Raw genomic sequence first — 21,055 nt, forward strand, 5'->3', positions numbered from 1 at the left:
TCAGTATCTCAAGTTTTAATGGTGCAACTAAAGCATACATTTTAGAGAGCTCGTAGGAGGCTACTGAATGATTATTACCAAAAAAGCTCTTTTTGCTGCAACGTCAATCCTAGCGATCCAAACTCGCAATTGTCTCAGCATACACTTCATAAGCATGCTTCTCTGCATCATGTCCCAACATCCACTCTCCTCTTTGCAGTTTAATAGTGTCTGGCTTCTCTTTTAGATTTGCAAAATCGGCTTTATGCCATTTTTCACGTGTGCTCTCTCCAGTCTTTTGTGTCATTAATACACGCTGGTACCGGATCTTCTCATATGCAAGGATAGCCAAAGCTACGTCACTTTTGCCCGCCAGTTCAAGGCAGACAGCCAGTGTAGCACCATCTTCCATAGCCTGGCTTGCGCCCTGGATTGATGTAGGCAGGAACGGATGTGCAGCATCGCCAATAAGAGCAATGCGAGATTTTGGAGATACCCAGGTAGGAAGCGGATCGCGATACACTAATTTCCAGTCGACTAAAGATTCGGGAGGTGTTGCCTTGACAATTTCTAGCACTGCCGGATCCCAGCCTTCTAGTACTTTGAGAGCATCCTCGATCTTTCCGGGCGTCTGCCAGCTTTCTTCGATATCGGCCTCGTCCTAAAATTACAATTGAATTATATAGCTCGTGTCACAGTACGATAGAAAAATATACTGCTACACACCTTATGAGTACAGACCCAGCTAAAGTCTTTACCACCTTTAATCGTGGCTGCAATGAAGTGGATATCCGGACCAAGCCACGCACAGTGATTATCTCCATTTTCACACATAAATTTAGTGAGAGGATTGTTAGCCAGCTTGTCAGACGGGAACCAAGTGCGGAAAATAGCATATCCTGAAGATTTTGGCTTATCGTCATATCCAAGCACAATCTGACGCCCCTTTGATCGTACGCCGTCGGCGGCAAAAACTACATCAGCCGTGAATCTTTGTCCGTTCGCAATCACCCCAGCTTCGGTCTCGGTCTCAAAATAATCAGTCACACGATGTCCAAGAATGATATTGACACCGACCTTCTGCGCATATTCATATACAATTTCATGGATCTCGCCACGATGGCCATTGAAAGGCTTGCCAAACGTCTCCTCGGGTGTCCATTCCTGATAATAGACATCCTCACCTAAATACGTCTTGAAGTTAATGCCTTTAGTGTTGAGGCAAATTCTGTCCAGTTTCTCCTCAACCCCATCCCAGCGCTTAAAAATTCGACCAGCATTGGCCCCAAACGAAATGATATCGCCAAGAGCCTTGACGTCAGGGAATGACTCCAGGAGGGTAACTTTGTGTCCATGACGTACGCACTCGATAGCCGCCGTCAGTCCAGCAAAACCGGCACCGACAGCGATCACTTCGATACCAGTAGACTCAACCATTTCTCGCTAGCGAAATTGTTGAAGGAAAACCTGGCTGGGTGCCGCATGGTCAACCGGAATTTGCAGGGCATTAATACTTCTCTATTCTTGGCGCTACCTGCGGGTATAAATGCGGGGAACGAAGTCTGTCAAAAGCCGCACACTCGCTATTTCGTTCCTCCGGGGTAATACTAACATCTAACCCTCAACTTCAAAAGTACTACTAAACTGCCTGTAAACTTTGGGATATTGTAATCTCTTATATTTGAACTAAGGAGAGCATTTCTAGAAATAGCGTCTCTGAATATTTATTTATTCTCGGCTTTAAAAACATACCCCAATATAAGCTAGTCTTTATCGTCATTTAGTAATCAGTGGTATGATAGTTCCACTCGATCCATCCGTAGCCAACCTTACCGTCATTTCTGGTAGCCTTGCACATGCTTCGCGGAAACTTTGATTCGCGACCATCTTTAGGATTAATCAAAAGAAGAGCTCCGATAGCAGTGACCTCGATCTGAAGAACAAGGCCTTCGGGTTCGCATTTGACGGTGGCATACTTGACGGCTCCGTTCTTTTCAATCGTCTCATAGCTTTTGACGCTCGTTAGCTCGATGACGTCCTCACCAGGTCGCTGAATATAACCATAGTTAAATGGAACCTTGTTGCCCATCATGCAAAAAGCGTGAATATGCTCGCCGTCGTCAAAGTGCACGGCAGTCCACATCCATTGCAGCTTCCACCAATCACGATTACCCCACGAGTGATCTCGCTGACCAGGTCCAGAGAACTCAATCTCCTCATCGCCTATCTTGATAGTACCGGTAATAGTGCAAGGAATTTCGTAGCGGGGGGTCATACGCCAAGCAAAGGGCACACCGTCGGTTTTCCAAGTGAGGTCGAAGCCAACGTTCTCGATCGGGATACCAGGGTCACCGTGAAGCGGCGCCGCGTTGTCTTCATGAGCGGCACCAGTGCCAAAGATTTTGACGCGGAAGGACTCATGTTCTTTTTCGCAGTCCTGCTCGGCAACAAACTTGTCAGTGATGATCTTCTGCTTGACATCGTCCTTGTCAGGTAACGGCGCACGCGGGTCAACGAGCATGATTGCAGGTTTGCCCACTCTAGTGATAGCGGCAGTGTAAAGCGCAATACTCTGGTTTGGCAGACGGCCGAGACGCATATAAGCACCGAGGTCACCTGAAGGGGTGACGCAATCAAAGTACCAGCTTTCGTTCCAGAGATAATCACTGACTCCAGGAAGTTCGTGGCTGTACTCGTCGACATCGTACGGAACGAGTGCTTTGGGGATGTTGGTGCCAGCCTTGAATTGCATACCTTTCAAAAGGGATGCAACATCAAGATCAATAGCATGCTGAGCATGGCGCGCAATCATTGCTGCAGCAAGAGTCATGCCGTCCTCGGTCTGTCCAACAGATGTGGCAGTAGTGACGACGATAGAAAGACCGTATATGGTCTGTCTACGGTACTCTTCCCAGGCTTCGTGTTTGGGGACATAGAACTTAGCCTTTGAATTAAGCTCTGTGAGATAAAGATCAAACAGCTCTGACTCGTATTTGCGGCGATTTTCGAGCGTGAGACTGCTGCCAATGAAGTAGGCGGCGTCACGCATGGCCGATCCCCAGGCAACAGTCTGCCAGTCAACAACGGTCGCAACGCCGTCGTGGATGATCATGTTGTCGAGACGGAAATCGCCATGAACGGCGCAAAGTGGAGGGTGCACGTCAGCAACCCACTTATCCATGTAACCGTCAATAAACTTGAGAAAGTTTTCGTGCTCACTCGAGAGGTCTTTCCGCGGTTTGTGCAAGCCAAGATACACGGGAAGGCTAGAGCTATAAAGCTCGGGGTTTTCAAAGAGGTTAGGCTTGCGGAGCCAGGGAGTCATACCACCGAGCATCCAGTCGCCGAGGACGGGAGCCTGGAAATTAGCCAGGGCGCGTAGGGCAAGAGCGGCCTCGTCAAAGCCGCAGCCTTCAAGTTGAGGGGAAGTCTCAGTCTTACCAACATCTTCGAGGACCAGGGTTACAAATCCTTCGTCGTCAAGGGCAGAGAAGTAGCAATCGGGGACAACAGACGACCCTTTATAGTAAGGGCCTAGGTTCTGATAGAAGTCGACCTCCTGACGATAGAGACCTAGCTTTGCACCGGTCTTGCGGCTCTCAATGGTAGAAGACGAGATCTTGATGATGATGGGGCGTGCGGTACGCTCCGAGGAGACACGGTAGGAGACGCGGAGGGTGGTGCACATCTGACCGGGAAGAACCTGGATGGACTCCACGGAGACGGCGGAAGGCTCGAGCTTGAAGACGGCGGCGATCCATGCCGGCGTGACCTCCTTCTCTGAGTGTATGACTTGAGGAGTGGCGGACGACTGTGAGCGAGGTTAGTCAGTATGCAGTAGTGAGGTGAGGATGGTGAAGAAGTAATGAGAGATGCGCACATTGATGATGTCGATAGTCATCACTGGGTTAGGTGGAGGCAGAAGTAGCGTAGAGAAAGCAAGATCCTGGAGCTTGTGCCAGAGTGGGAGTTAATAAACAAAGTCCAGGTTTTGTACACTGCCGTCTAAGCCCTCTACGCACGCGCGGGGTCAGAAACACGACAATTGTCCCGGCAGCTGCTTTGTGCTGCTATTCCTATGCTCTTACTCAGACTATCGCATTGTTTATCCTGGATATCCTGGATCGTGTCTCTCTGCACGGCAGCGGGCTGAGTAAAATACATAAGCGCAATCGCTCCGGTGGCAGATGTCGATCGAGACTTCCTCTACTTCCCCGCCGCTTCTATTCTGTGCCGTCCGCGCTTGAAGACTGCGGGGATTGCGCTAAGGCAATGTGAGATAGTCATTTGCGGCACACGGCAATACCCAGCCAAACAAAACTCTGCAGCAGCAGGCATCCCAGCATCTGACAGTCTGCTGGGCAGGGAAGCAGCTCAGATAGTGAGGCAAGATGCAGCTGCGGTGCGGTCAAGAGGCGAGGTCTAATTCACGGTGCGGCTTCGGGCTGGGCTGCTGACTGAGGGTACTATTACTACTTACCTAAACAGGCCGCATATGTAATTATGCTGACTTTCGCGGGGTTGTCGTATAGTTGTGCGGAAACTCTATAATCTAGTTGTGATGGGTAACAAGAACTGTGCAGAAGAAAAAAACTGTGGATTTTTCCTCACCTTTTCCGCCTCTGTGTCTGTTCAGCTGTCTACTATGCTGTCTCCTCGCAACCCTACTTTCCTCATTGACCATTCTCAGCAGTGGCGCCGCGATTCGCCAATTGCCCCCTATAGTCTTCTATCTGCTGCTCGGGACACCAAATACTAGCCTACCTATTCTGGAAGTCCTCTCTCTGATTCGGGGAAACTCCTGCGCCGCTCGCTTAATGGTGCAGTACCCCGCAATCGTTTCCCATGCTCTGCTTCCCCTCCTTCCTCTCTGCTCGCGCCGCACTTGTCCATCTCGCTCTACTCTTTGATCTTCTACTACACCTCAAGTCTTTTCACATAATTTATGAGATCGCCCGAAAAAATCATTGCACTTAGAAGTACTCTCCCGTCGGCTTTTGCTATCCATCACCGCGCTCGCCTGGTCTGAGACGCACTCTCTCGACCTACTTAAATCTCCAAAACCTACCTTTCCTGCTCTTTGCATCTCTCTATATCGCTCCACACCTTCATTGTTTGCCATGTTTGAGAACCTCAAAATCAAGCGGACTATCCGTCCCGAGGAGATCCACATCAAGCCCAAGACCACGTGGACAAATATCAAGATCATTGCCATTTCTGCCCTCGGAAGCTTCCTCTTTGGCTACTCTAACAATGCCATCTCGGGTACGCTTGTCCAGCAGTCCTTTGTGAGCAAATATCTCTCTGGTGACAATGCGGCAGCCCTAACTGATGGTATCCTCGGTGGCTTTATTGGTGGTAATCTTGCAGGCGCTATCGTCCAGGGCCCTATATCTACCAGATATGGTCGTCGAATTGCAACTGCTGTTGCTGCTCTTCTTCTTACTATATCTGGAGCTTTACAGGCAGGCGCTGCCAACATAAACATGTTTATTGCAGCCCGCACTATCTGTGGTATTGGTGCGGGTATGGTTATTACAAATGTACCAGTGTACATGTCTGAAATTGCACCTCCACACAGTCGTGGCCTGCTGGTGGCTAGTCATGGGCTGATGATTACCAATGCCTACATTGCCTCGTCTGCTGTTGCTCTTGGTTTTAGATTTGTGTATACGGACTATCAGTGGCGTCTCCAATTTGTTGTCCTCACTTTTCTGTCTCTTCTTCTTTTGCTATCAGTATTTTTTCTTCCAGAGTCACCCAGATGGCTCGTTCAAAACGACCGTATCGATGAAGCTTGGATCGTTCTTGAGAAGCTTCACAAGTCTGACAGTGATCCCGAAGCTGCGTTAGCTCGGGCAGAATTTATTCAAATTGAGGCACAGACTGCTGCAGAGAAAGAGTTGCCAAAGGGTCTCATCTACATTTTCAAAACTCCTAGTCTTCGTAAGCGAGCGTTTTGTGCCATATTGGTTTGGATGATGGGACAGTCTACTGGTGTGCTTGTCATTGCGAACCTCATCTCAACTCTCTTTGCCGACCTTGGATATGACACTACCTTACAGCTTGGACTATCACTTGTCTGGTTTGTCATAGGACAGACTGGTTCTGCTGTTAATGCTGTCTTGATGGATCGCTTCGGCAGAGTTGTACTTCTTGGTATGTTCATTCCTGCCGTTTTTACTCACTGCTAATATTTCTCTCTCTTGCATTCAGTCGTTGGAGGATATTTATGCTGCATCAACATTACCATCGAGGCTGTTTTACAAAAATTTTATCTGAATTCTGGATTTAAGCCCGGAGTTAATGCCGCTGTTGCTTTTTACTATATTTTTATCTTCCTATACGGTTGCACTGTTGACTGCGCAGCATACGTGTACATTACTGAGATTTGGCCTACTCATATTCGCAGCACTGGTACTACTATTGGTCTCTCTGCTTTCTTTGTTACACAGCTTGCATTTACGGTACCTGCTTCGACTGCTTTTCAAAACTTGGGGTGGAAATATTACTTTATCTTTATGTCCGTTTGCTTCATTACTACTACCTGCATTCTATTCTATCTGCCAGAGGTAAGTTTTTCTTGAACTTTCTTGAGAGACAGATCAAGCTAACTCATTTGTAGACTGCTGGGCTTTCACTTGAGGAAGTTGGAATGCGATTTGGTGACAATGTCGAAATCGAGTTCCAACAAATTGCGAAGGAGAAGCAGCAGCAGAAGATGGATGGCATAGAGCCGCTTCCTGAGGCAGAGCACATTGAGCGGAGTATTGAAGTTCCTTCTAGTTAAAATACTTTCTATTTTTGTTTCTAGTTACGTTTCTGATTATATTTTTTTTGGTAACGGTATACTTTGAGACCGGCTATGAGGAAAAAGAGTAACGCTAAAATGATTGCCTAATTTTGTTTGAAATAATTAATATACTCACATTATGCTGACAAAAGTATTTACCCACGGAGCAAATCTAGTTTCATTTACATCCGCCAGATTGGCCCGAGGTTATTTGATCCGAAAATGAGCTGTAACACAGGATGATCATTCGTTGGAGAGACCAGAAGACTGACGTTCAAATCAGTGTCAGCGGCTTAATTCATTATCCTCAATCAAGCAGAACAGAGAATATTAATAATTATTTCATATTCCAAAAACGAGCGACATTCGAATCTTACTTCCTGTGCTACATCTCACAGAAAATAATATAAAGAAAACAGCCAGCCTAAAAAAAAATAATAGATATAAAAAAAGAGCATATGACTTCTCCAATATACTTAATTCTCAGAACTTTGATAAAAAAGCAATTATGGTCTTATGATTTACATAATATTGTTTACTATTTCCGTATTTAGTCTCAGTTTTTCAAGTGATCTATTATGTCAATAATAATCTGTTCTTGTGAGGCCCTAGTATCTGTAGGACTGTTATCTTGAGTATGCTTATGCCTTTACCTGTCTATGTCAGCGTAGCACTGGCGTAAACTAGTCTTGAAGAGAATGAGAAAGATGAAGCTTGGAGCATATTTTCTCACTCCCTAGCTAGATATGAGAAGCATCCCAGTGACGACCTTATCAATAAAAGTCCAATACATGTGCGCTTTACAGCTTAGTATGATTCCAGATTGATCATCTGTTACTTTCTTTACTTGTTTTTCTGTTATTTTGACGGAGTTAGAGAAGAGAATTATGAAAAAATGCGAGTCAGCTATTTCATATGAGCAATCCCTAGCATTTTCCATTTTTGGCACCATTGGTGACCTAAAGCAGTGCATACAGTAGAGCGCGATTAACTGCAGAGGTTACTGATTTCTATACTAAAAGAGTTGTTTTTGATCTCGGCGATTGATCTAAGACCTTCTCAAATCACGGGTACCTGTCTCTCATCTCTCGGTAGTGCAGTAAGTTTCCAGTTATTAAATATGCAAACTCTTATTTGAAAACCGTTTTCTCAAAGAAATATACTATATTACGGCGTACAAAGGTACTTTCTCTTGTATTTAGTTCACAAATGGGATTGTTAATTACCACTGCCTTAAATCTCTCCGCTGTACGGGGCACATCTTTAGAAGGCATTATCTTCTTTTCAAAACATACATTACGTGAGCTTTTGACATTCCCAAGCTCGGTATACCTTTTCAACCAGCATCAGGTCCATAATCTTTGCAGACATCAGAGGGTTTGGTTGGTCCGGGGTTAACCAAAACCCCTGAAATCTCAGTTGCTGTCAGATACTACGATAGAGGAAATAAAGTTTCGATTATGCACCTATGTGTACAAGGTGGGGGGATTACCCGGCATCTAGTATGAGACGTAGATTGAGTGATAAGACAGGCATAAATCTTACCAAAGATTTAGTGCAATCATACTCTAAATCTGCGCATGAACGATTGGCTGCTATTGTCGAAGCAAACCAAGATATCCTGTAAGTGCAGACCTAAAATATTCTGGCATTCACACAAGCGTTAAGAAATGAATAAGACGACTTCACAATTCGCTTTTGTTATATTATTAGTCTTAGTATCCCACTAACAATTAGTTCGACATCTGCTTTGATGCTCAATATCTGGTAGCAACTTTACAGTGTGATGCGTGCTGGCTATGGTTCTTGCTAACAACAGAATATGTCACACCTAAAACTTTTTGCTAATAGCTGCTGTGACTGTTGCTGCAATTGTGACAAAGCCCCGTGGCGTAAGGGGCCTGCCGAAAGTGCTGCTGCCAAATTTTTTTGTGATGCCATAAATTTCAAGCAAAGAGTAGATGAAAGAAAATATCTGATGAATCATGTCGTTTGGTAGCCCAATTGGAAATGCTAATTATCTTAAGGTTAGACTTCTGATGGGGTTTGGAGATTCTCTGTCGTTAATAAGTGTCTGTCATAATCTAGTTCCTGCTGATAGTTTCACGGACTTCTGGACTGGACTTCTTGGTCGCGAGTTCCTACTCTAATGCCACAAATACTTTCGCCCTGTTTTCGCAGAGCCCAAAACTATAGTTTGTCAAATCAACAAATTTGAATTGAGAGTGAGGATTGAAATGGCATCTAACTTGCTTGAGTTGTATTATACAAGACTGCTGAACGCTAATGAGCATCCCCGCATTCTTGAATTATGGTTTCGCATAGATCACGGGAAGGCGCAGCTACTGCGGTGTCAGCTGGACCACGTTTAAAATACAAGGAATACCGCTTCTATTACTGGGCAGTACAGTGTTTGCCCAGTGTGCATTTTGTAATGATTGGGCTAACCCTGGCCCGTCCACGGAATTGTTTGCGGGGAAGCGGGGTAGGATTGAGCCGCACACGGCAGAAACGATCCACCGAGGAAGAGAATACCCAGTTTTTGTGTGTGTACTTGCGCAAAACGCTTAGCAAACCCTACAAATACGCGCAGGGGCCCCACTCGTCTTCTGCAAGTGGGTTCTCCGTGGGTATGCAGACAAAGATCTAAGCTTCCCCGCATTTTAATAAATATGGGGTTTGCGCCGAACATTACTCAAGGCTGTTCAGAGTCTATTCTGTAGAAAGGAGCTATGCCATTTGGAATTTTAGAAGATAACTTGCTGGAGGATATTCCTGGTACAGGTAAGCAACTTTTTTGAAATCGTTAATTTTTTTTTTTACTGAACTAACTCCATCAAGCAAATTTGAATGACCAAAATGATGCTGCCACTCTTTATGCTCATCTTCCCCCAGGGATGCTGAAGCACGGAAAGGGCCGCAACTCTCATATTATTCTAGTCCCACAACCTTCCGATGATCCAAATGATCCATTAAATGTATGCTCAGCACTTTGACTATTGTTGATGACGTTTTAAACTAATAAAATAGTGGCCCCAATGGAAAAAGGATGGTATTCTGTTTATTGTCGGCATGTCTGCTGCAGTCGTAGGCGCATTTGGGCCAATGTTGTCTCCTGGATTTGTTGGTATTGCAGCAGAATTCAACATATCGGTCAACGAATTATCGCAAACGACCTCCTGGCTCACGCTTACCATCGGTCTCTCGCTGGTTGTCATGAACCCTCTTGCGAAAATGTATGGCAAGCGTCCAATGTATATTTTTGCTATTTCAATTATGTTTGCTAGCTGCATTTGGGGTGGATCTTCAACTAGTTTCAAGTCGCTTTTGGGCAGCCGTATTTTTTCAGGATTTGGAATGGCACCGTATGAGGTTCTCGTGCAGTGTACTCTCAACGATATGTATTTTGTTCACGAGAAAGGCACCCGAGTTGCTATTTGGAATTTGTTTTTGCTTTGCGGTATTTCCGGAGGTTCGCTTATCAGTGGCTATATCATCCAGGATTTGGGATGGAAATGGACTTTTTGGATTTGCGCAATCTTTTTCGGAGTACTGATGATTGCTGTTGTCTTTTTAGTCCCCGAGACTTCATATACTCGTCCAGAAATCAATGTCCCGGCCGAAAGTCAACTTCAGAGGGAGAAACTTGACAGTGAACATGTGGAAAAGGCCGAGGATAGCCAAGTTGAGTCTGGATTGTATTATGCGGGAGGTGATGCTCCTAAAATCGGCTATCTCAAGAGTCTACGTGTATATACTGGGACCTATTCGAACGCGCCCTTGCTGCGAATCATTGCGAGAACAATGGTCATTTTTTTCTACCCTGCTGTATTATGGGCGTTTTTAATGTACGGCACCACCGTTACTTGGATCGTCGCATTTAGTGTTGTCAATGCTAGCATCTTCACTATCGAGCCGTACAATTTCTCTGTTTCACAAACGGGACTTGTTGGTCTTTCACCCTTTGTTCTAGTCATTATTGGTGAGCTTATTTCTGGTCCCCTAAATGACTATTGTTGTGTATATTTAGCAAAGAGAAACAAGGGAATTTACGAATCTGAGTTTCGACTTGTGCTTGTGGTCCCAGTTATGATTCTTGGCGCAGTTGGATTTTTCGGTTTCGGGGCTTCGGTACATTACCAGACGCACTGGGCAGGACCTGTACTTACATATGGAATTGCCAACATGTCACTGTCATTTGCGAGTGGATGTGTTTTCGGCTATGTAATGGACTCTCATCCAAAGCTATCTGAAGAAGCCTTTGTCGCCATCAATTTGCGCAATTTGCTCACGTTTGGTTTAACATATTTCATAAATGACTGGATTAATGATGAAGGCGTACTGTTTGTGTTTTGTATTCTGGGCATGTTGTTTTTGGTGGTTTGTTTGCTGACAATTCCATTGTGGATTTTTGGTAAGAAAGCTAGAAGCTGGATTGCTAGAAATCAGTGGCTGAATAAGTTTATGAGCGATGAGTAGATTTTGCTACTCTAGCTCTATCGAGTTCGCTAGTATTTTGGTTATGAATAGGCATATAATATAAGTTTGTCATTATCTCTTATCATTGTTATCTAATGATCGGTTGATACGTATAAATGTACACACAAGATAGTATATCTTGCTCGATCTTTCTTGGGTAGGTTTGAGTGAGTATACAATTGCAGTTATCAGTCTCTAAATTTGAGTCATGTTTCTAATTGGTGCCTTTATGATAATTCTAAATTGCTGCCGATGGGCGAAGGCATAGAAGCTAGAGCCAAGAGGGAGAATGTTCATTGACGAGTAGATAAAATTAAATTTGGAGGCCTAATCTGCTGCTGGTAGATGATAATTATCTATATATGAACAGTTGCGGGGACCTCGGTTATCAGCAGATGCACATGCATACAAGCATGAAGGAGACGAATTGATAAGATTTACAATATATGCCTTGCTGTTTCCACCAGAGATCATGCTCTTGTCAGTAAGCTAGGCCAGTCGTTATGCAAAAAATCCATTTTTATTTGCTCTTTTTGTGATTACTTTGCTCCTTGTATTCATAGATTGAACGGGACGGTAGACGGAGGAGTCGGCCGCAAGCAGTAGAAAATATCTAGCTCGTTTACGGCACTAATTTGTTATTTATGTATATTAGTAAGAATTACTGATAATTAAACCATGTCTAATGTCGATCACTTCCTCCATAGCATAATATAGGAAGGGGATGCCCAATGCGGAGAATGGTATCGTTAAGACGACGAATACAAATACTCGCGATGAGTGTAGAGCTACAGTCTGAATTATGACCAGTCAGAACGAGCTGCCCCTTAAGCGCACTCGTGCATGTGTGCAGTAGTCTATCGGTGCCAGGCCATAAGCATCGTAAAAAAAGGTATTGTAGCTCAAGAAGGAGCATCTTCACGCAATACATATTGCCTGAAAAGTGACGTGCGCCAGCACGTTTTTAAGTGCATCAGCAAGGGATGATTGACATCGTAGTCCCATACAACCTTTGCGCTATCGCGGAGTATGTCACTCTGTATTAACCTATCGTAAGTTTTTCTCCAACATTCTGATGCGACTATGAAAATCCAATTCTTATCATGAATATCGCAGCCGACACTTCGGATAAACAGGCCCCAGGAGCCGGAAGATCTCTGCGGCGCCTAACCAAAGACGGCTAGCCGTAGAAGGAAGCGAGTCATGTTTTTCTTGTCTGCTTATAAATGTCTCCTCATCGAGCAATTTTCACGTGATAGCAAGTTAATATGCTTGTTTAAGATATAGAGTTGCTGCTTCCCCGCCCGCTCCTTCTTCCTCGTGGCACCGAGAGTGGGCCCGCATGCGTGCCGTCACTTTGCTGCCAGAGAAGCTGCCAATGTCTGTAATATCAACTTGTTAACGATCCTACATTGGCATTGCAGCCGTCCGGCAGCTTGGCAGCATAGGTGCAAAAGGTGAAAAACCGAGTAGACGGCAGTTTCAACCCTAGGGCAAATATGGTTAACAGATCAGCGATCGGCAAACAACGCCTCTGACGCATTGTCTCACATCGTGCGGCTTTCTATTCCCCGAAACGGAAGCACAGCAGAGTTAAATAACAGGAGCAGAATGTCGTCGGCGAATTGGTGTGCGTGCGCCCTCTCTTTCGGTAGTCACGGGCCTTGTTCTCTGCTTCGTACCCCGCACTTGCTCGCGGCTCCTTGTCACGGCGGAGGTCTTAAGTTGGTGCTCACTCCCAATTTCTTCGTCCTCCTCCGCCATATTGTCTTCTCAGTCATGGAACAACCTCCAAAGATTAACGACAATCGCATTGAAAACGTCGACTCCTACGAGGGAGGCAGCAGTGCCTCTCCATCGGCTGTCCCTGTCGCCTACAACTCTGCTAACGAATACTCTGAGAAACCCGAGCAGCCTTTCCGGTTCTCTATCGCTGTCCTGCTTAACATTATCGTATGTCTTCTACTGATATTTAACTTTGCTCCTTTTTGTGCTGACAGTCAACAATATCTCTAGGCCGGCTATTTCACAATTTTTGCTTCTCTTTTCGCTGTCAATACCTCCAGTAATGCTCTTTCCGAGATCAATTATTCCATGGGCCCGCAGAGCACCTACACATTCATCCAGCTTGGACAGCTTGGTCTTTTGGCATTTATCGCGCCCATCGCTGGTTCTCTTTCCGACATGTATGGCTCTCGCTACCTCATGCTTCTTGGCTGTTTTGGTGGTCTTCTCGGTTCCGGTCTCGCCGCTGGGGCACGCAACATGAATACTATCATTGTAGGTGGTATCATTCTCGGTGTTGCGGCTGGTCTCCAGGTTCAAGTTTACGCGACCAACTCCGAGCTCGTACCTTATTCCTGGCGCCCAATCGTCAACGGTCTCTTCCAGCTAGCTTTGATCCCTGCCATCGGCTTCGCACCCGTCATCAGTCACAGCTTGTATCGACACTCGAGCTGGCGCTGGTGCTTCTGGATTCCTTTCATCGTCTTCTGGATCTCGACTTTCTCGCTTCTGCTCTTTTATAATCCCATTCCGAAACGTCCTTTCCGACAACTCGGAATTGTCAGATCAGTCTTCAAGTTTGATATCCTTGGCGCTCTTGTTTTCTTTGCCGGTATTGTCCTCTTTGCTCTTGGAGTTTCTATGGGTGGTCAGCAATTTGCTTGGAACTCGGCTGTCACTCTTTGCTTGGTTTTGATTGGATTCGGACTATTAGTCTTGGTTGGACTCTGGACCTTCATCTTCAGCCATCGCTTCAAGTTCCCCATGTTCTTATCATCCGTTTTTGGAAAGTGGCGAGGCTTCACAACTATCAACCTGGCAATCTTCTTCCAGTCAATGAGTGATGTTGCGACCAACAACTACTGGCCTACCGCCACCAAGGGTCTATTTACATCTGGCGAAGTCGACTCTGGATGGTACGATTCTGCGTACACTCTTCCTATGGCAATTTTCCCTATCTTTGCTGCCTTGATCTTTTACTTCTTCAGGTGGAGAAACCATCAGTTTACTTTCTATATCATGATGATTTGGATCTGCAATTCGTGCAACGCAATCATTTCTCCCACCTCGTCTACCAAGTCCAGTGTGCTCGTAGCTATGGTTGGCGGGTTTGCTTCTGCCTCTTTCTGGACTGCCATGCTACTTACGCAATACCACGTGGGTACAAATCACATTGGATTTGCAACCGGCTTCCTTTTCACTTCCAAGAACATTGGAGGTGCCATTGGCTCTACTCTCTACCACTACTTCCTCACTAAGAGAGTAACCGACTCCGTTTCAAGCACTATTCTTGTGCCTTTAACGCGGGCTGGCGTTGATTTCTTCACAATTCAGCCCACCATACTGGCGCTTATTGCCGGTAACATGGAGGACCCTAACGTTCAGGCTTTGACCCCGCAGCAGCGTCAAGTAGGTGTCGCTGCCGTCGCACAAGCCTACGCGCCTGCCTTCCGCTTCATTTACAAGATCTCGATTGCTTTCGGCGGAGTTGGGCTACTTTTCTCGCTCATGTCGCTTGATTATCATCCGCTCACCAACAGAGTCGATGCTCTACCTGCCTCGGGTGGCTGGAGACGCTCGATTGATTTCAGCTGGAAAAGAATCAAGGAACGCGAATGGGCTGCCGAGGAAAGCGAACGTCCACGAGATGACTCGTATCCTGTCTAAGTTCTCGATCGTGATTAATGTCTATAGTCTAATGTTGAATCACTATTGTAATGTTTTAATACATTAGTAAATGATTCGTGTCTGCCTTTTGGGTCTTGTTTTTGTTTTCGATCATTTTTTGGAAAAAGATTTGCTGGACTCCGGACAAATTTGTTTGCACACCTTCCCTTTTTTTCCTTCGTATTGATAGAGGAAAGAACGATCAGTTTCTATTAGTTTCTATTTATCTTGTTGAATCTTAAGCTATTTTTGTTATATATATGTAACTATGTTTCATTACTATGCCAATTCAAAGATACCAAAACTCCACAAAACTAAATTGATCAAATGCAGTAACTAGAAAAAAAATAAAAAACATAAAAAAAGAAAAAATAAATAAAAGAAAAAAAAAACAAATGCTTTGCTCAATGAAATGACCGGGGAGAGTTTAGATTTATTTAAACTACCAAACTTCCACAATTACTGCATACTAGCTTTGTCTCTTTTCTCGCCGTAATCGACGCCTTAAAATTTCTCCCATGGCATTTCGGACATGATAATTCACTTTCGCCACGATGTGAAGACGCTATGTCAGATTCGTAATCCGATAATCCGTCAGAAAAGTAAGACAAAGAATTAGTAGGCACAGCAGAGAGGTGTTGTGATAAATTATCTGCTTCTTCTTCGTTCTCCGAGGAAGAGGATACGGGAAGGGAGAAACTTCCCGGTTCGAGATGACTGACTGATAATCTAGGACGTTCGGCACTCAAGTTATTAGCAGCTGGGGATGCGTTGCTTGCTTGGCGAGACGGACCTGTTACTAGTGGAAGATTTCGCTTTTTAGATCGGCCTATGCGGGATAAGCTGCGACTTGCACGACTAGTGAGAGATGAATGACGCTCTTCGCTGCGGGCTGATAATCGCGATGGAGTATCTGCTGCTAGTGTGATGGAAACAGATCTGCTGGTTGCGCTCCGTCTGCTGCTGCTGTTGCTGCCACTGTCACCACCACCACCACCACCACCGCCACCACCACCACCGCCAGTGCTATTACCTCCGGTGGATCCTGGTATCGTGAGACTGTTGTGTGTTAACGGGGATGGGGTATACAAATTTGAGTCATTTCGGCGGATTGAGTGAGAAGGTGTAGAATGAGAGCTGGTCTTACTTAACACGGCGACCGCTTCGGCTGCTTCTTTGCGCTTCGTGTAAGCGCAGTCTTGTCGGAAGACTTTGATGGAACCGTATTGATCTGCCGAGACAATGATATTTCCATCACTATGGCGCGACGGTGCGTTCGCAATCGGGCCGTCTTCGCCTGGTGGAATGAGGCGGACAGGAGGCGGTGTACACATGTCATAGATTGGATCGCATGACTGACTTAGCAACTCGATTGTCGCCGACGGGGCGAATACAGCTTCGGTAACGACATGATTATGTGCAGTGAAATACTCGTACGCGTGTTTTGACGCTTTCTTGAATTTTTGTCGCATATCCCAAATATAGACCCGCTCATCCTCACTTCCGCAAATAACATATCTGCCATCTTCCGACGCCGTAGCTCTGATCTGCGAACAGACATTCTCGTTTCCTTTTAGTTTCGCTTCTAAGCTTTTATCTCGCATATTGTAAAGTCTGATTCTAGAATCATTACTTGTGATCAAAAGTTTTGCGTCTGATGATACCGATTCGGGTGATTTTTCGAGATGCACAATACCTGTAATTTTCGAGCCCTTTGAGTTTTTGCCATGCGAACTGCGCACATGCATACGCGTATGATACCGTAATCCCACTGTTTCGTAGAAAAAGCAGAGCCCAGTAAAACATCCAGCAATGGCGGTTTGTCCGTCTGTAGTGAAAGCTACAGCGGTGATCAAGTCTGGTAGTTCTGCGCGGTAAACGACGGTTTTATCCGGAATACTCCATAGTCTGAGGACAGAGTCTAGAGAGCCGGATAAGAAAAAGCGGTCGTCTGACGGATGAAATGCGATTGATGTCACGAAATCTTCATGTTGGAAACAGCAGAGACATTCTTGTCGTGAGACGTGCCAGAGACGAACGGTCTTATCCATAGAAGACGAGAGTAAAAAATCATTCTTACTCCAAGATAAGTCAAGTACATCACTTTGATGTCCTGCAAATTCGTGAATAGGAAACGGCTGAAATAAAGGTGCCTGCAAACGCTGCGATCGACGATGATGACGTCTAGATCTATGCAAAGACGCATTGTCCGCCACAGGTGCGTCATCGTCGTCTTCCTGCTGCTGCTGCTCGCTTCGGGCCCTCTCCGCCGGCGAAGAAATGACGCTCCATATACGTACGATACGGTCCTCACCTCCAGCAGCAAGGTATTTCCCATTCTTTGAGAACTTAAGCACCCATATTGCGCCGCGCTTGTTCGGAGGTAGAATAAGCGATGAAGTCGACACATTCACTGATACGACAGCTGATTCTCCATCCGAATTAGGACGCCGGTGTAATTCCTGCGCCAGAAATAGACGGTCAAAATCTTTATACATTTTTCCGTGCGCACGGACGCGAATATACCGCGGTGGTTCGAGAGAATGCAGCATGTATTCAGCTGCGGATGACGAGAAAAGCGTCGCGTCGTTACCTTCTGCTCTGCGCACTGAGCGCCGGATACTTCCGGAGTCTACGTCTGAGTCGCCAGACGCGGATTGCGAATCTGAAGATGCTGGTCGTTGTGAGGAATTCGAAGACTTGCCGAACCGGGAGAAAAATGTAACGTGTTTGCCGCCATGCTTTTGTGATGCGCGAGCCGAGGCCACCGTCAGAAGCGACGAAGGTTTTTGCTGGGGATGCATTAGTTGTTGTTGCTGCTGTGGCTGCAGCAGTTGTAGTTGTTTAGCAGTCTCCTGTCGTGACAGTCTGCGCGAGATGGTTGATGCCGGACGCGAGGTCATTGCGCGGTCGTCACCGGGTGCGAACGATGCAGTTCGCGAGAGATCAGCTGCCGACGATACATTTAACTCTGTCCCAGTTCGCCTAAGAATATGTCTGCTAAGTGGGTCAGTTGAGGCCGCAGTTATTGATGTAGTCAAATGCGCGATAGATTCAGGACGAGTCGCCGAGAAAACGGACTCGTCGTCCGAAACGTCGAATGCTCCGGGCAGCGCCTCTATAGAAACGTGTATGTCAGCAGTGATTTTTTCGTGCAAGCGTGAATTACAGCTCCGAAAGATAAAAAAACTCACTATGCTTCACAGGCGGCTCCTCAGAGTCAAACAAACCAAATGTCGGAATTGACAGACGCATCTTAGTCGCTGTGTGCGCTTTACGATGCAATCCAGCTTTGGTTTTTTGAAGAGCATACGACTTCCCGGCCCCCTCGGGATAGCTGGGCAACCCCCTGATCTGCGCGATTGGACCCAGAATAGTAAAGCCGCACACAAAGCACGACTGAATTAGGCATAACTGCCTTCTACACGGTTTTTATTATTGCCGGGGTTTACATGAATTAGGCTTCTAAAAAATTGATTCGATCGTTAATTATCGTACAATCCAAAAAGAAAAAGTTACCGCCGCTGCCATGGGGGTGCCGATGCGCTCCAATGCCTTGGTTGCTGAGGAGCAAACGATTCTGGTGATGTTGCCGGCGGCAGCCACTGACTGCTTGCTATACCGGTTCTCTCGTGATTTTTTATAGGCACCTCTTCTGATTTACTTGTGCTTCTTCTTGGACTTTGACTTCTTGTTCGGCTGCGACTTCGACTCCGACTGCTATACGACGAATAAGATCGTGAGCGTCGGTTTTCACTGTAAGGCGATAAACGTCCACGCTCGCGCTCATTGTCGCCATTATTCTCTTGCACTCTTTGTCGTTGCTCATCTTTCTCGTAGAGCTCAACAGTCCATCCCTGATACACAACTTCATCCTGATCTCCTTCTTCATCAGCCTCTCGAAATCGTGAGGTATACCCAATTGCTTTATAAAACCTTTCCGCGGCATCAAGTACTTGCTGTGTGAAATTCCCTGTTTTTGGATCAAGCTGCAAACGCACAGGCTTAATAACATCGGGTGGGATGCAGCTTGACATGCTGATAAATCTCATCGTTGTAGAAGCTGGCAAGTCGTAAAACGAAGCTCCTGCCCGACCTAATATTTCTGGAGGTTCATTTGATTCAAGCTCTTCGGTAGACTTGCTTTTAGATTCAAGCAAGCTTTTGATTTCTTTCTCATTAAGAAGGTTATCGACAAGAGAGCTAGGGAAATATTGACGATCTTTCCAAATTGATACAACAATCTCCACCTGTGCACGCATTCGCTTATAACCCCATGCATTAGCTACTAAAAGCGGTATAAACGCCCCTATAGTGCTTTGAAATATGTCACTTTTAGAATGATATAAGACATCGTTAAGAATGTACAGTATATAAGTGCGAGCGTGACGAGTTTTTGTACTGGGCGATAGGATACTCAAGTACTTTCCCAGAGCAGAGATTCGTGCCGAAATATCACCAATGTTCTCAATTATGATTCTTCTAGCAGTCTATATATCAAACACACTCATCAGTCACTAGCACAAGAAATTTGAAGAAAACAATACAGAAAAAGACGTACTTGCACGTTATTAGGAGAACATTGCCGCAGAGCAGATTCAAGAGACGAATGCAGCTCGCGAAGTTTTTCTGGCTTGATTGGTGGTACAGATGTATTTGGGCGCAGTAATTCAGCAGCTAGAGCAGCTTTTGCTACTGCTAACTTTGCTATATTCATGGGGCTATGCACTATATACGTATAGAAAAGCTGAAGGTTGAAAGTAGAAGGTAGGAAAGTCCATAATGGTAAAAGAAGGTCGGTCAATTCAGGGGTTGCATCACTCCTCGTCTATCTACGTTCAACAATATAGTATCATCGTTGGCATATGCAATCATGTCCGACTCCGGCTGGAATACAATAGAATCTGATGCTGTATGTTCTAAATAGTACTACAGTCATATACTTCTGATTTAACAGTTTTTAGGGCGTCTTCACCGAACTGATCGAAACCCTCGGCGTGAAGGCAGTCCAGCTTGATGAACTACTAACGCTAGACCCAACTTCTCTATCGGCACTAGCACCGCTCTATGGAGTCATTTTTCTTTTCAAATGGACACAATCTGCAGCAAGTCAAACTACGGATGGTGGTGTATATGTTCCCGAAGTTGAGCATGAGATTTTCTTTGCTAGGCAGAAGATTCAGAATGCGTGCGCTACGCAGGCGATCTTGAGCGTCCTGATGAATCGCGAGGAGATCAAACTTGGTAGTGCTCTGGATGAATTTAAGTCTTTTACAACCGGGTTTGATGGAGAAGTATAATCACTCTTTGCTAGAACCAGTAAAGATACGTTCTGACGAGGAAAATAATAGTTGCGCGGCGAAACAATCTCGAATTCAGATCTTATCCGCTCAACTCACAACTCCTTTTCTCGTCCAACTCCGTTCGTCGACGAATCAATAGCACCCCGCACTGCAACTGATGATGATGATCTTTATCATTTTATAGCATATGTGCCTATTTCTGGTACACTGTACGAATTGGATGGATTACAGCCTGCACCAATTTCACACGGTCCATGCACCGATGACGAATTTCCTGAAAAGGTGGTCGAAGTATTGTATCGTCGTATAGCACGCTACGATGCTAGTGAGGTTCGGTTTAATTTACTTGCAGTATGTGCTGATCGTAGGGAGTTATGGAGTAATATCGGTGATTTTGAGAGACTCGAGCGGGAGAATGAGAAGCGCGCGGAATGGCGACGCGAGAATATTTTGCGACGTGAGAATTTCGTAGGATTGATTGCGGAAATGCTGAAGTATGTGGTTGATGATGTGGTTGAGAAAGGCGGAGATACTGCTTTTGAAGGAATTATTGATCAGGCAAAGGAGAAGAGTGCGCAAAGATATTTGCAATCCAAGACTTGACAGTTCTTTTAGTATGAATCAATGTTTTCTTTTTTACGAAAATAGCTCACGCGTAAATATCTATATACATATCCATCAAAATGCCAGGTCATAAATCCATAATCTTCCAATCGCCAAATTGAATCAGACTCGGATATGAAAGCAGGAAAAAAAGCAAAGATATAACCAAAGAGTAATAAGCAAAATAAATTCCAATTCCTGGATGCTGAAAAATAAATCATAACGC

The 21,055-nt window shown here is 45.4% G+C and overlaps 8 protein-coding genes across 8 annotated transcripts; 4 read left to right on the forward strand and 4 right to left on the reverse strand.

Annotated features, from left to right (window-relative positions):
- Positions 1-35: 35 nt before the first annotated feature.
- V2V93DRAFT_34993 (putative monooxygenase) lies at positions 36-1,615 on the reverse strand. The gene is made up of 2 exons (XM_066907958.1): positions 706-1,615; positions 36-640 (listed from the first exon to the last, which is right to left on the reverse strand). The coding sequence occupies exons 1-2, from the start codon at positions 1,414-1,416 to the stop codon at positions 110-112; spliced, it is 1,242 nt and encodes a 413-aa protein (XP_066764596.1). The 5' UTR covers positions 1,417-1,615; the 3' UTR covers positions 36-109.
- V2V93DRAFT_34927 (DUF1679 domain-containing protein) lies at positions 1,588-3,846 on the reverse strand. The gene has a single exon (XM_066907946.1). It carries the CDS (start codon positions 3,665-3,667, stop codon positions 1,760-1,762), a length of 1,908 nt encoding a protein of 635 aa, XP_066764597.1. The 5' UTR covers positions 3,668-3,846; the 3' UTR covers positions 1,588-1,759.
- A 1,073-nt stretch (positions 3,847-4,919) lies between these two features.
- V2V93DRAFT_34913 (general substrate transporter) lies at positions 4,920-6,890 on the forward strand. Its single transcript, XM_066907940.1, has 3 exons — positions 4,920-6,138; positions 6,196-6,551; positions 6,605-6,890. The coding sequence occupies exons 1-3, from the start codon at positions 5,100-5,102 to the stop codon at positions 6,767-6,769; spliced, it is 1,560 nt and encodes a 519-aa protein (XP_066764598.1). The 5' UTR covers positions 4,920-5,099; the 3' UTR covers positions 6,770-6,890.
- A 2,614-nt stretch (positions 6,891-9,504) lies between these two features.
- On the forward strand, positions 9,505-11,251 carry V2V93DRAFT_381274 (major facilitator superfamily domain-containing protein; the record flags this gene model as incomplete). The annotated part of the gene is made up of 3 exons (XM_066912099.1): positions 9,505-9,556; positions 9,614-9,750; positions 9,803-11,251. 3 exons carry the CDS (start codon positions 9,505-9,507, stop codon positions 11,249-11,251), a joined length of 1,638 nt encoding a protein of 545 aa, XP_066764599.1.
- A 1,732-nt stretch (positions 11,252-12,983) lies between these two features.
- V2V93DRAFT_337079 (fungal trichothecene efflux pump) lies at positions 12,984-15,283 on the forward strand. The gene is made up of 2 exons (XM_066907743.1): positions 12,984-13,204; positions 13,268-15,283. Exons 1-2 carry the CDS (start codon positions 13,031-13,033, stop codon positions 14,921-14,923), a joined length of 1,830 nt encoding a protein of 609 aa, XP_066764600.1. The 5' UTR covers positions 12,984-13,030; the 3' UTR covers positions 14,924-15,283.
- Positions 15,206-18,241, reverse strand: V2V93DRAFT_337080 (WD40-repeat-containing domain protein). Its single transcript, XM_066907744.1, has 3 exons — positions 18,118-18,241; positions 15,984-18,041; positions 15,206-15,836 (listed from the first exon to the last, which is right to left on the reverse strand). Exons 1-3 carry the CDS (start codon positions 18,176-18,178, stop codon positions 15,361-15,363), a joined length of 2,595 nt encoding a protein of 864 aa, XP_066764601.1. The 5' UTR covers positions 18,179-18,241; the 3' UTR covers positions 15,206-15,360.
- V2V93DRAFT_372292 (uncharacterized protein) lies at positions 18,242-19,803 on the reverse strand. Its single transcript, XM_066910705.1, has 2 exons — positions 19,485-19,803; positions 18,242-19,413 (listed from the first exon to the last, which is right to left on the reverse strand). Exons 1-2 carry the CDS (start codon positions 19,638-19,640, stop codon positions 18,439-18,441), a joined length of 1,131 nt encoding a protein of 376 aa, XP_066764602.1. The 5' UTR covers positions 19,641-19,803; the 3' UTR covers positions 18,242-18,438.
- V2V93DRAFT_372293 (ubiquitin carboxyl-terminal hydrolase) lies at positions 19,342-20,871 on the forward strand. The gene is made up of 3 exons (XM_066910706.1): positions 19,342-19,835; positions 19,888-20,217; positions 20,275-20,871. Exons 1-3 carry the CDS (start codon positions 19,797-19,799, stop codon positions 20,827-20,829), a joined length of 924 nt encoding a protein of 307 aa, XP_066764603.1. The 5' UTR covers positions 19,342-19,796; the 3' UTR covers positions 20,830-20,871.
- The last annotated feature ends 184 nt before the right edge of the window (positions 20,872-21,055 follow it).

The sequence above is a fragment of the Kockiozyma suomiensis genome, assembly GCF_038497685.1.
Source record: "Kockiozyma suomiensis strain NRRL Y-17356 unplaced genomic scaffold V2V93scaffold_10, whole genome shotgun sequence".
Classification (NCBI taxonomy): Eukaryota; Fungi; Ascomycota; class Lipomycetes; order Lipomycetales; family Lipomycetaceae; genus Kockiozyma; species Kockiozyma suomiensis.